The sequence below is a fragment of the Mytilus galloprovincialis genome, chromosome 4 (assembly GCF_965363235.1).
Source record: "Mytilus galloprovincialis chromosome 4, xbMytGall1.hap1.1, whole genome shotgun sequence".
In the NCBI taxonomy this organism is placed as follows: Eukaryota; Metazoa; Mollusca; class Bivalvia; order Mytilida; family Mytilidae; genus Mytilus; species Mytilus galloprovincialis.
The window spans coordinates 37,725,400-37,739,585 of NC_134841.1; the positions used below are offsets into that span (position 1 = coordinate 37,725,400).

The following is a 14,186-nucleotide window of genomic DNA, read 5'->3' on the forward strand; positions in this document are numbered from 1 at the left end:
TAACTATTAGCATTAATTTATTTTATATTCAAAATAAAATTTTGTTTGTATATATAGTGTATAAATAAAAACAGAAAAAAAACATATATATCAATATACATTGCTATGCACTTTAGGAGAGCTGAAACTGTTTCTGATAAGTTTACTTTTGATTTTAATTCTACTTATAGATAGACATATATACAATAAAATAAAATACTGATTAGTATTGACTTGTTGTATCTTATATCTCACAATGTATTATTTTTAACCTTGAGTATCTTTTCATAAAGGCTTCAAATATGAACCCAAATTTTATTAAATCAGAAAAAATTACAAAAATTTTAAATTTCAAAATTAAATGCCTGTGTCCTCAATCCATTTCAAATTTCTTAACAAAAATATCAAGGTACCTTTTTCATTTATTTGCTTAATAGATAAGACTAAAATACAACACATTTATATGGGAAAAAATTAATAATAACAAAACAATAGAGAACAGTCTCAACTCAATCCTTGCATATTTCAAGATCTATAACAGCCCTATCATAACAAATAAAAATATATTATCAGTATAACAGCAAACAAGACAGTGACATTTCATAAGTAGCAGTTCGCTGTTTCGTGATCTTCACTTTTTCAGGGTAAAAATTTCAAGATTGTACATAAAGTCTGTGATTGGCTAACAATGTACCACACAATTGGTGTTTTCATTGTATCAGACCATGTGAGGGCTGCTATATCATACCATGCAGTCAAGGTCGTTAAAAGCTCCCACCATCATCGTTTAATGCTTTACAGTGACAACTGTTATTTAGCAATTTTTTTCAAAATTATGAAAGCGAATTTAACCAATAATGGTTAGTGTGTTAGTTGTTTTTTACCCATGGCAAACAGTTTTGAATAATTCTTATTTTTTTACTATCAAATACTTATAGCAGAGACATAGATGTATATACACATATGTGTATATACATGTATGTCTCTGCTTATAGCAACTAGCAACATATATATATATAAATGTGTGAGTAAAATAAACACTTTACAAAAAAAAATGTAGAAATGAGATATTAGCAAATGAAAAAAAAATCAATTACATTTGCTTATTTGATTTTATGAAATTGGAATGTTTAATAATCAGAATTCAAAGTAAAATATTTCCATAGCAAGAGATTCATTCTTTGCTTTCTCAAAATCTATTTACCAATTTATTGATGCCAGTACCATTTTAAAAAGCAATAAGAAGATGTGGTACTGTACTTTTCTAAGTCAATAAATCATAAAAGAATATTTATCATCAGCCAACTGTTTTTTTTTAAATTGGAATGAGCTTGCAATTTTTCCTGCAATGCATATCATTGATTGTGGTACAAAAATCCTTTTTTTTATAAATTGAAAATAAAATAAGCTTAAATGTATAAATATTACGCAATTGCAATTGGTTTACTGTTTTTTTGTTATAATATGATTGTTGCTATAATCTTCTTTTTACAAATAAATGAAATACTAATAGATTGTTAGATTCATACTTATAACTTTCAGTTAGGGTTATTCCAGAAAAAAATGTATGGGGGGTTTGGAAGGCACATTATATTAATAATACATGGGTGATGGGTATCAGAGCAACTTTTCACACTATATGCACTTTAATTCTCAATTACAATTGTCTGGGTGTCGGGTGCTGACAAAAACTGCCTTCCAACCCCCCATACATTTTTTTCTGGAATAGCCCTTATGTGTTTTTTTGATTTCAAATAAAATAATAAAAAAATTGCAGACAACGGTGTTATTTCAATTTGGTTTAAGATCTTTATCAAGATCTCTTAAAAACAAAAGGAATTCATAAATATTACATACATGAAATGGCAATAAAATGACCACTAAATGACAAGATAAGATAAACCACAGTTATGACTATAGCATATTAGAATTACAACATTATCATTAGTAAGCATCTTTAGATTTATAATAATATAATAATATATAGTTTTATAAAACAGCAGAGAACATAATAATCACTTTGAAGTTAACATAAGGGCATCACTATAGAAAATCTTATAGATAAATATACCAACATCTTGCAGCAATAACAAAATAGATATACATATATATTGTCCTTTCTAGGTTTAGCTAGCTATAAAACCAGGTTCAATCCACCATTTTTTACATAAGAAAATGCCTGTACCAAGTCAGGAATATGACAGTTGTTATCCATTCGCTTAATGTGTTTGAACTTTTGATTTTGCCATTTGATTTGGGACTTTCCATTTTGAATTTTCCTTGAAGTTCAGTATTTTTGTGATTTTACTTTCTTCTAAAACATTTTTTCTCAATTATAAGGGAGATAACACATATTACCAAGAACAAATCACAAAACTAAGGCTAGTTCATGTACTTTTGTCATTAGTTGTTGGGGAATTTATCTTATTTAAAATTCAAAACAAGTTTCCAAAAGTCAGTATCCACTCTCAAGTAACTGGTCCACCTGGACGAAATTTTCTTTCATATGTCCACAATATTATCTCCCGTTTGTAACTTGTTTGAGGAAAAATATTTTAAAAGATTATTTGAATAGAATTAAGGAATGCATCATAAAATAAGCCACATGAATTTAATGGGGTTAGCCCACAAAATTTGCCTCTGGTTATAGTTTTAAACAGAAGATGGTTTGTTGATGGTCTTTTTTCTATTCATTCAAATCAAATGATCTGTATATATATCTAGGTATTGTATCATTGAATTTCTAAATCCACTAGTCTGTCATTTATCATATACCATCGTAATTCCTGGCCATATCAGTCTTTCCACATTTAAGGGTAAAGGCAATACCGTCCTATAAAAAACATATGAAAATTTACACAGATGTTATCATTTCAAAATAATTAAGATGTATTCATTTCTTGTTTTGTTCAAATTATAATTTGGCCACGTCGTTATGCATTGATGATTTTGTAGAGTATGACTAACCACCTGTCTTTTGATTATTAAGGAACATCTGTCCAAGATTTTCAAACAATTCCATTAAGGGTTGACAAATTTAATGATGTCTTTAAATTTTTAACCACAGAATGAACCTAAATGTTGATGCTGTTAAAGATGACAGCAAGTAGGATGTCTTGTTTCAGCAAATTTCGTTGCAACTGACCAAAAACCAAAGACTGAACCTAAGACCAAATAAATAAAAATTTGTGTTTTCTATTTCCCTACCTACCCTATATTTTAAGCTTAGAAATAGCCTACCGGTACCTTAAAGTTTTTTTTTGGTCATTTTTCAATAAGCAAGGTTTATTCAGAATTCCTCTTCCATAGATTCAATGTAAAAAAAATTGTAAAATAAAAAAAAATCCTCAACTACATTCCCTAAGAAACGCACATACTATTTTATTTGGACTAAATGTTGACGAAATAGAAAAAACATAGAATTTTTCTTTGCATGCAAAGAAATATAAAATACTAACTGTTATCAAAACTGGTAAATCTATCCAAAATTCTGAATGTGGCAGTACTTCTGGCCCTCTGAATCCGTAACAAAATTTAAATGTACAACCAAATAAAAAGTATGTTGACACAACAACTACAAATCTGAAAAAAAAAGAAACAAATATTAATTGTACTATCGTATTGGATGTGACAAGTGAAGGCAAAAAATAAAAAAATATAGGTCAAAAACATAACAAAAATCAAATCTAGCCTTAAGTTATTATTTTTTTATCATTAAATCATTGTTTATTTCACTGAGAATTGATAATGTCATTTTTTTCACCTTTTTTTTGTAGACCCAGGATTTTCCTTTTCTAAAAATTGCCAATTCAATAATGTTTGCTAATTAAGAGTATGATTAAGAACTTTCTTAATGCACATTTAAATCGACCAATCAGATGAGACCAAACTTTTTTAATGCTTTATTTAAGACTGTGAGACACAATAAAATAAAACCGAGATTATTATAATATATCATCAATGTTGAAATCTCATACAAATATGAATTTCAGGAAATCATCATGGTCTCCCAACCAAATTTTTGGAAGTAGAAAATTGTTAAAAAAATTAAGTGGAATCCTGCTCAGTCCATGTTTTTGTAAGCGAAACTCCTAAAGCCACTTTCGTCAAAGTTAACATCAGGGTCAAAACTCAATGTCCTGACCATGATAGAACAAACTGCTTTTTTTGATGTGAATTCTAAAAATTAGTTTTTGCATTTTTTAACAAATTTGACATTGTCGATTACAAAATATATCAAAAAGTGGCAAATGCAACATCACAGCTTTGGTGGCAGGCTACACAATAAATATAACAGGTGTTATATCACAGGTCATCTCTATGTGTTGCATCAGCTTAGACTTAAGACTGTTATCTTCTGGTATTGGTTGTGGTGGTGCTATGGTTGTACAGTAGACTTACATTATAATTAAGATAGACCCTAGACTTAGACTGTTATCTTCTGGTATTGGTTGGGGTGGTGCTATGGTTGTACAGTAGACTTACATTATAATTAAGATAGACCCTAGACTTAGACTGTTATCTTCTGGTATTGGTTGTGGTGGTGCTATGGTTGTACAGTAGACTTACATTATAATTAAGATAGACCCTAGACTTAGACTGTTATCTTCTTGTATTGGTTGGGGTGGTGCTATGGTTGTACAGTAGACTTACATTATAATTAAGATAGACCCTAGACTTAGACTGTTATCTTCTGGTATTGGTTGTGGTGGTGCTATGGCTGTACAGTAGACTTACATGATTATTAAGATAGACCCTAGACTTAGATTGTTATCTTCTGGTATTGGTTGGGGTGGTGCTATGGTTGTACAGTAGACTTACATGATTATTAAGATAGACCCTAGACTTAGACTGTTATCTTCTGGTATTGGTTGTGGTGGTGCTATGGCTGTACAGTAGACTTACATGATTATTAAGATAGACCCTAGACTTAGACTGTTATCTTCTGGTATTGGTTGTGGTGGTGCTATGGTTGTACAGTAGACTTACATGATAATTAAGATAGACCCTAGACTTAGACTGTTATCTTCTGGTATTGGTTGTGGTGGTGCTATGGCTGTACAGTAGACTTACATGATTATTAAGATAGACCCTAGACTTAGACTGTTATCTTCTGGTATTGGTTGTGGTGGTGCTATGGCTGTACAGTAGACTTACATGATTATTAAGATAGACCCTAGACTTAGACTGTTATCTTCTGGTATTGGTTGTGGTGGTGCTATGGCTGTACAGTAGACTTACATGATTATTAAGATAGACCCTAGACTTAAGACTGTTATCTTCTGGTATTGGTTGTGGTGGTGCTATGGCTGTACAGTAGACTTACATGATTATTAAGATAGACCCTAGTCTTAAGACTGTTATCTTCTGGTATTGGTTGTGGTGGTGCTATGGCTGTACAGTAGACTTACATGATTATTAAGATAGACCCTAGTCTTAAGACTGTTATCTTCTGGTATTGGTTTTGGTGGTGCTATGGCTGTACAGTAGACTTACATGATTATTAAGATAGACCCTAGACTTAGACTGTTATCTTCTGGTATTGGTTGTCATGGTGCTATGGCTGTACAGTAGACTTACATGATTATTAAGATAGACCCTAGACTTAGACTGTTATCTTCTGGTATTGGTTGTGGTGGTGCTATGGCTGTACAGTAGACTTACATGATTATTAAGATAGACCCTAGTCTTAAGACTGTTATCTTCTGGTATTGGTTGTGGTGGTGCTATGGTTGTACAGTAGACTTACATGATTATTAAGATAGACCCTAGACTTAGACTGTTATCTTCTGGTATTGGTTGTGGTGGTGCTATGGTTGTACAGTAGACTTACATGATAATTAAGATAGACCCTAGACTTAGACTGTTATCTTCTGGTATTGGTTGTGGTGGTGCTATGGCTGTACAGTAGACTTACATGATTATTAAGATAGACCCTAGACTTAGACTGTTATCTTCTGGTATTGGTTGTGGTGGTGCTATGGCTGTACAGTAGACTTACATGATTATTAAGATAGACCCTAGACTTAGACTGTTATCTTCTGGTATTGGTTGTGGTGGTGCTATGGCTGTACAGTAGACTTACATGATTATTAAGATAGACCCTAGACTTAGACTGTTATCTTCTGGTATTGGTTGTGGTGGTGCTATGGCTGTACAGTAGACTTACATGATTATTAAGATAGACCCTAGACTTAAGACTGTTATCTTCTGGTATTGGTTGTGGTGGTGCTATGGCTGTACAGTAGACTTACATGATTATTAAGATAGACCCTAGTCTTAAGACTGTTATCTTCTGGTATTGGTTGTGGTGGTGCTATGGCTGTACAGTAGACTTACATGATTATTAAGATAGACCCTAGTCTTAAGACTGTTATCTTCTGGTATTGGTTTTGGTGGTGCTATGGCTGTACAGTAGACTTACATGATTATTAAGATAGACCCTAGACTTAGACTGTTATCTTCTGGTATTGGTTGTCATGGTGCTATGGCTGTACAGTAGACTTACATGATTATTAAGATAGACCCTAGACTTAGACTGTTATCTTCTGGTATTGGTTGTGGTGGTGCTATGGCTGTACAGTAGACTTACATGATTATTAAGATAGACCCTAGTCTTAAGACTGTTATCTTCTGGTATTGGTTGTGGTGGTGCTATGGCTGTACAGTAGACTTACATGATTATTAAGATAGACCCTAGACTTAGACTGTTATCTTCTGGTATTGGTTGTGGTGGTGCTATGGCTGTACTGTAGACTTACATGATTATTAAGATAGACCCTAGACTTAGACTGTTATCTTCTGGTATTGGTTGTGGTGGTGCTATGGCTGTACAGAAGACTTACATGATTATTAAGATAGACCCTAGACTTAGACTGTTATCTTCTGGTATTGGTTGTGGTGGTGCTATGGCTGTACAGTAGACTTACATGATTATTAAGATAGACCCTAGACTTAAGACTGTTATCTTCTGGTATTGGTTGTGGTGGTGCTATGGCTGTACAGTAGACTTACATGATTATTAAGATAGACCCTAGTCTTAAGACTGTTATCTTCTGGTATTGGTTTTGGTGGTGCTATGGCTGTACAGTAGACTTACATGATTATTAAGATAGACCCTAGACTTAGACTGTTATCTTCTGGTATTGGTTGTCATGGTGCTATGGCTGTACAGTAGACTTACATGATTATTAAGATAGACCCTAGACTTAGACTGTTATCTTCTGGTATTGGTTGTGGTGGTGCTATGGCTGTACAGTAGACTTACATGATTATTAAGATAGACCCTAGTCTTAAGACTGTTATCTTCTGGTATTGGTTGTGGTGGTGCTATGGCTGTACAGTAGACTTACATGATTATTAAGATAGACCCTAGACTTAGACTGTTATCTTCTGGTATTGGTTGTGGTGGTGCTATGGCTGTACTGTAGACTTACATGATTATTAAGATAGACCCTAGACTTAGACTGTTATCTTCTGGTATTGGTTGTGGTGGTGCTATGGCTGTACAGAAGACTTACATGATTATTAAGATAGACCCTAGACTTAGACTGTTATCTTCTGGTATTGGTTGTGGTGGTGCTATGGCTGTACAGTAGACTTACATGATTATTAAGATAGACCCTAGACTTAAGACTGTTATCTTCTGGTATTGGTTGTGGTGGTGCTATGGCTGTACAGAAGACTTACATGATTATTAAGATAGACCCTAGACTTAGACTGTTATCTTCTGGTATTGGTTGTGGTGGTGCTATGTCTGTACAGTAGACTTGCATGATTATTAAGATAGACCCTAGACTTAAGACTGTTATCTTCTGGTATTGGTTGTGGTGGTGCTATGGCTGTACAGTAGACTTACATGATTATTAAGATAGAGCCTAGACTTAGACTGTTATCTTCTGGTATTGGTTGTGGTGGTGCTATGGTTGTACAGTAGACTTACATGATTATTAAGATAGACCCTAGACTTACCGGTAGACTGTTATCTTCTGGTATTGGTTGTGGTGGTGCTATGGCTGTACAGTAGACTTACATGATTATTAAGATAGACCCTAGACTTAGACTGTTATCTTCTGGTATTGGTTGTGGTGGTGCTATGGCTGTACAGTAGACTTACATGATTATTAAGATAGACCCTAGACTTAAGATTGTTATCTTCTGGTATTGGTTGTGGTGGTGCTATGGCTGTACAGTAGACTTACATGATTATTAAGATATACCCTAGACTTAAGACTGTTATCTTCTGGTATTGGTTGTGGTGGTGCTATGGCTGTACAGTAGACTTACATGATTATTAAGATGGACCCTAGACTTACATGATTATTAAGATAGACCCTAGACTTAGACTGTTATCTTCTGGTATTGGTTGTGGTGGTGCTATGGCTGTACAGGCTCCTTCATATTGAACGTATACAGTAAACTGAAATAGAAGTGTATTGCAAATGGTTTTTTGTTTCTTTGGTTGTTCATTCACAAGATAAAATCTACAATCATCTATCCAATTTTGTCTAATATTAGTGTGATTGAAATACAAGGCTTTCATAAGAAAAATATTCACTTAAAGTTTAAAGTTTTCTGATAAGAAATAAAGGTGCTATACCTTGTATACATATTTCGTAAAATCATATACTGTGAAAGTACTATTAATTGTGGGGTACCAATTTTCATGGTTTTCTTGGATGATTTTATCCACAAATTTAAGTTTCCAACGAAATAAAACAACCATTGTCCAAATCAAAACACGGAAAGATCCCCACTGTAGGTTTGACTTCTGACATGATCTAGAGAATAAATTGAATATCGCCAAATCTGAGAATACTATAATAGTAGTGACAGTGCCAACGCACTATGAACTATAACTGCATGCACGATTAAACTCATTTAATCTTTCATAACCTAAACTGTACAACTTTTGATCTTTTAATTCTCATGAAAAATATTTTTGATCGATGAAAGTCAGATTTCCAGTATTGAAATGCTAGTATGATAAAGTGTTCGTTCTATATCCTCATAGTTCTCATGCACATGGGAACTAATAATTTCATGCTGGGCTTGATTTTGATAAGAATTATTTTACAATTCAAGATACGTTTATAGCATTTGTGTATGTTACTGTTTTCTTTAGGTGACATGTTTATAGCCTAATCAACACCTGTGATGGTCTTTAATCTGTTGATCACTTTATTTCGGGTTAATTAGTGTGGTCAATACAATTTACACTGGTCATGTTTACTTTGTAATTTCCTTCAATACAGACAAATTCATTGTAACCTTTGTTTCTAATGGCTTCATTTTTTCAAATTTTTTTTTTTTTAAACTAAAATCCAGGAATTTAAAAACCCACAAATGGCACATGTAAATGTTGCTCAAAACACGAAAATTGATACCCAAGAATTAAAGTACTTTAACAGTAATATTGAAAATATCCTCTCCAAAAATAAAATAGTTCTGACAATTTTTCCTAATTTCAAAAGTAAAAAATCTTTGAAGGTATGTATAAGTATAAATCTACATTCAACTAATAATTTCTTACATTAGTAATGGAAACTCTTTCCATACAGTTTTGACAGACATTATAAATGCATGAAGTATGTTCAATACAACATTTAAAAAAACTAGAGGCTCTAAAGAGCCTGTGACGCTCACCTTGGTCTATGTAAATATGAAACAAAGGACACAGATGGATTCATAACAAAATTGTGTTTTGGTGATGGTGATGTGTTTGTACATCTTACTTTACTGAACATTCTTGCTGCTTACAATTATTTCTATCTATAATGAACTTGGCCCAGTAGTTTCAGTGGAAAATGTTAGTTAAAATTAACAAATTTTATGAAAATTGTTAAAAATTGACTATAAAGGAAAATAACTCCTTAGGGGGTCAATTGACCATTTTAGTCATGTTGACTTATTTTTAGGTCTTACTTTGCTGTACATTATTGCTGTTTACAGTTTATCTCTATAATAATATTCAAGATAATAACCAAAAACAGTAAAATTTCCTTAAAATTACCAATTTAGGGGCAGCAACCCAACAATGGGTTGTCCGATTCATCTGAAAATTTCAGGGCAGATAGATCTTGACCTGATACACAATTTTACCCCATGTCAGATTTGCTCTAAATGCTTTGGTTTTTGAGTTATAAGCCAAAAACTGCATTTTACCCCTATGTTCTATTTTTAGCCATGGTGGTCATCTTGGTTGGTAAACGGGGTCACCGGACACATTTTTTAAACTAGATACCCCAATGATGATTGTGGCCAAGTTTGGTTAAATTTGGCCCAGTAGTTTCAGAGGAGAAGATTTTTGTAAAAGTTAACGACGGACGACGACGACGACGCCAAGTGATGAGAAAAGCTCACTTGGCCCTATGGGCCAGGTGAGCTAAAAAATAAGTTTCTTCAAGATTCTTCAAGGATTTCTCTACATGTGTGTTACTGTATAAACAGTATAAATCCTTTGTTCATGTAGGAACATATATGATTGATAGATACTCATGTATTTTTTTGGCCTTATCCTTTCGAAGTGTACTGAAAATATTTTGGTCTTCAAAAAACATGATCTATTCATTTAATATAATAGTAGACTAAGTCTAAATGTACATTAGACCACATCTCCTTATTTTGATAAATAATTGCAGGATCGTCTCTCAAAGTTAAGATGCGTTACAGTGTATGCAGTAAAAAGTGTCCCCTGTGCTTGTGGTGTATGCTTTTTTACAGTTAATAGTTTATAGCTATTGGTTCTGTGCTCCTGAGAGAGATGTGCCACTCTTGTCCAGGCCCATAGCAAGAAATTTTAAAGGGGGGAGGGGGGTATTTGGACTTGCGAACACAACTTTAACAGTCTCAATTCAAACAGAATGTTGACTTTATTAACAGTGCTAATTTGTTTTCAAGGGGGGATCATACGAATCCTGGACCCACCCTATCTTTTGGTATGGGGTCTTACACAACGTATAGTTCTTACATTTGCAATCATACCATATCTCCTTTTTTTTTTTTTTTTGTGTGCTTAGAAATCAATTGCAAGCAATCCCAAACTGATTTTAATAGTTTGTTTTATATTGTATGTTTTGTTGATAGGCATGATTCTTTGGTCTTAAAATGGATATTGTTTCATTTGCAATCATATCGCATCTTTTTTTCTATATATCTTTGTGTGAGAAACTGTTGTTAATACATGTTGTATAAATGAAGAAAAAAAACAATGGGTTTACCTGTTCCTTTCAAAATCTTTTTTTTTGCAAATTTCTGACAGACAGCCTTTATTTGAATTAATATTTTTATTTTTTTATTTCAGGGATTTTACACAGAATGGAAACTATAAGCAGACATGAGTTGGTACCTTTTACAGCCTTGATGAACATGATCAAGTTTAACTACCTGGAAAAGAAAGAAGTTTACCAGGGAATACTAGGAATTCTTGGAGATTATGACCCTATTGATGAAGAAAACAAAAAGAGGGTAAAACACAAAGATTCTAATAATACCAACTGATAATTTCAAATGTTAAAACTACATACATGTATTTAACTATAAATGAAAATAAACCAAATATTATTTTCAATGCCCATATTAATGGTGCCCTTAATTAAAAGGGTCAGAACTGAATTCATGAAAGAGAACCCTCAGAGTAAAAAAGCTATATTACCTTTTTCAAAAGCTGCAGTAGTGCAGGACACACTATTCAATTTATGTATTGAATTATTCAACCTCTACTAGAGATATATAGTTCTACTAATGGATTTAATGAAAATATATACCATTATTGTCAATATGTTAAAAATAATTAAAGATAGGTGTATATTAGATTACTAAAGAATAATAATAATAATATACATCTATACCATTAATTGAGAAGACATCAATTTCTGTATAGCTTCTCTTACTTCCACACTGAATTAATCATCATGCCTTTGTTCTATAGGTAGTATGCATTTGTCATCCTTGTGTATGATCATTCAGTTTGGGTTATTTTGGAAGGAAAACAAAAGTACAGTTGTCCATATATTATTTCCGTCAACAGGCAGACTTTTAAGTCAAAGACAAGACTTCTGTTTAGGACTGTTTTAAGATTACACATAATTTTCATAAGTACTTATGGACAGGACAATTATAATACCAAAATCAAAAAGTATTATAAACCTTCCAAAGAATCATCATTTCAAAACAATAACTGCTATTTCAAGACACCTGCAGTTTTTTCCCATGTTTAACTTGTAGATCTGGTCTTGTTGGTAACTTTTTCTCAAAACAATATATAAAAAGGAAAAAAAACTAACAAGATTTTATTTACAGACTACAAGATATATAGAGCTATTGTTGACTGACCAGCCAGACTTAGCTGAGTACCTCCTATCATTCCTACCTAATGGGATGGCAGTAGATCATATTGGAGTCTCTGAGATCAAAGATGATACACATCATAAACTGAAACTAAAAAAGTAAGGAATATTGCTGAAATATATTATAAATTATCTCCCCTTTTTAATTTCAAATTAAAATACAGGTATTTCTAGATTTTAGGGAATCGCTTTAAATCTTAAGGCTAAGGAGTTATTACCTATTGTGTGAACCATTTATCAGGTTTTTTCTACTCTTTTTAGCTTTAATTGTATCTAAATATGTGAGACTATTTCTAACTAGCAAACATTTACCCATTTTTATCAAGGTTCACTAAACATAAAATTTAAACATGTAAGCAAGGATGGTGTCCTGTAGATACTTATTCTGCTCTTTATTCATTTTTTTTATTTCCCATAATAATTATAAAATACATTTTCAAACATGGTAAAATGCATATTTTCTTAAAAAAAGTTTTTTAGAATTTTTTTTAATTTTTAAATGTTAACAGTGAAGACTTACAACTAAAATCTTTGGGTTTCTGACCAGTGTGTTGGACATGTGTTCATTTTACATGTTAAATTATTTGATTTTTTTCTTTAAATCTAGAGATTAAATTTTAATAATTGAAACATTAATTTCATTAAAGGGAAACTTCGCAAAAAAATCAAAAATTGATATTATGTCCATTCTGTATAAAAATGCTCAAATTTATAGATATTAAAGTTTTATTCCGCCAGATAAGAGATCACCATCGATTTTAAATTTAGAGTATCCATTCTCTCCGTTCCGCCATTTTGTCATCTCCTCCGATTAAAAATCACGATATGTCTATAAACCACAAAGGACCAAAACTACAGTAACCGATGTAGTCGTAATTGCGTGTCGATAGATATCTTGTCAATCGTACGGTTGTTTTATCTGACTAACTAACTTCATACGGAAAATGTTCTTATTTTTTTTAAATAACTATAGTCTGTTATTTTTAAACTGTTAATATTGGAATTAGTTAAAAAGTCAAAGTTCAATTCATAAATAAGTGTTCCGTGAAAATTGTTTTCGAAAATCTAATTCGTTCATAATTCTTTAAAGTAATAAACGTTATTCAAATAAATTCGGACCTTCCCTCATCTGATCACCAGCATGGCTAAAGGTATTACTCCCAAAGGTATTGTGAGGGGTGTGAGATGACACGTCCAGGTATTCAAGCGATTTCCTGTCGGGCTTGCAAGTTCATGCATCGTTTCACTTCTGTAGGTATTGATCAGTGTACACGACCGATAACTAATAACTTTCCATTTTGAAGTATCAGGTGTATAATATACATCTCTATCTTGCGTGTCCGAAAGTGAAATAATATACTAGTCATTACTAAACTCATACGCTTGTTTATAAATAACATTTCTGGTGTAAAAAATATTATACATTTGTATAAATAATACCCCCAAAAAAAAGATTTGATGAAATAAAAATCTATTTACATATATTTTTTCCTAGGGTTAATTTGGGAAAATGTAATATATACTCGTTGTCAATAGTAAAGGGCAAATTGGAACATATCAGAAATATGGATTTAAAACAAGAATGTGTCCAAAAGTACACGGATGCCCCACTCGCACTATCCTTTTCCATGTTCCATGGACCGTGAAATTGGGTAATAATCTAATTTGGCATTAAAATAAGAAAGATTATACTATAGGGAACATATGTACTAAGTTTCAAGTTGATTGGACTTCAATTTTATCAAAAACTACCTTGACCAAAAACTTTAACCTGAAATTCCAACTTTCATTTTCTATGTTCAGTGGACCGTGAAATTGGAGTCAAAAGTCTTATTTGGCTTTAAAATTAGAAAGATCATA

At 32.3% G+C, this 14,186-nt stretch overlaps 1 protein-coding gene across 1 annotated transcript in view; it reads right to left on the reverse strand.

Annotated features, from left to right (window-relative positions):
* LOC143072061 (uncharacterized) overlaps positions 1 to 14,186 on the reverse strand; it is a 23,391-nt gene continuing 9,205 nt past the window's right edge. The window contains exons 4-6 of the mRNA XM_076246844.1: positions 8,295 to 8,398; positions 3,438 to 3,561; positions 1 to 2,812 (exon numbers count right to left, since the gene is read on the reverse strand). Of these exons, the coding sequence (XP_076102959.1) occupies positions 2,747 to 2,812; positions 3,438 to 3,561; positions 8,295 to 8,398 (294 nt within the window). The 3' untranslated portion in view covers positions 1 to 2,746. The remainder of the gene's footprint in view (positions 2,813 to 3,437; positions 3,562 to 8,294; positions 8,399 to 14,186) is intronic.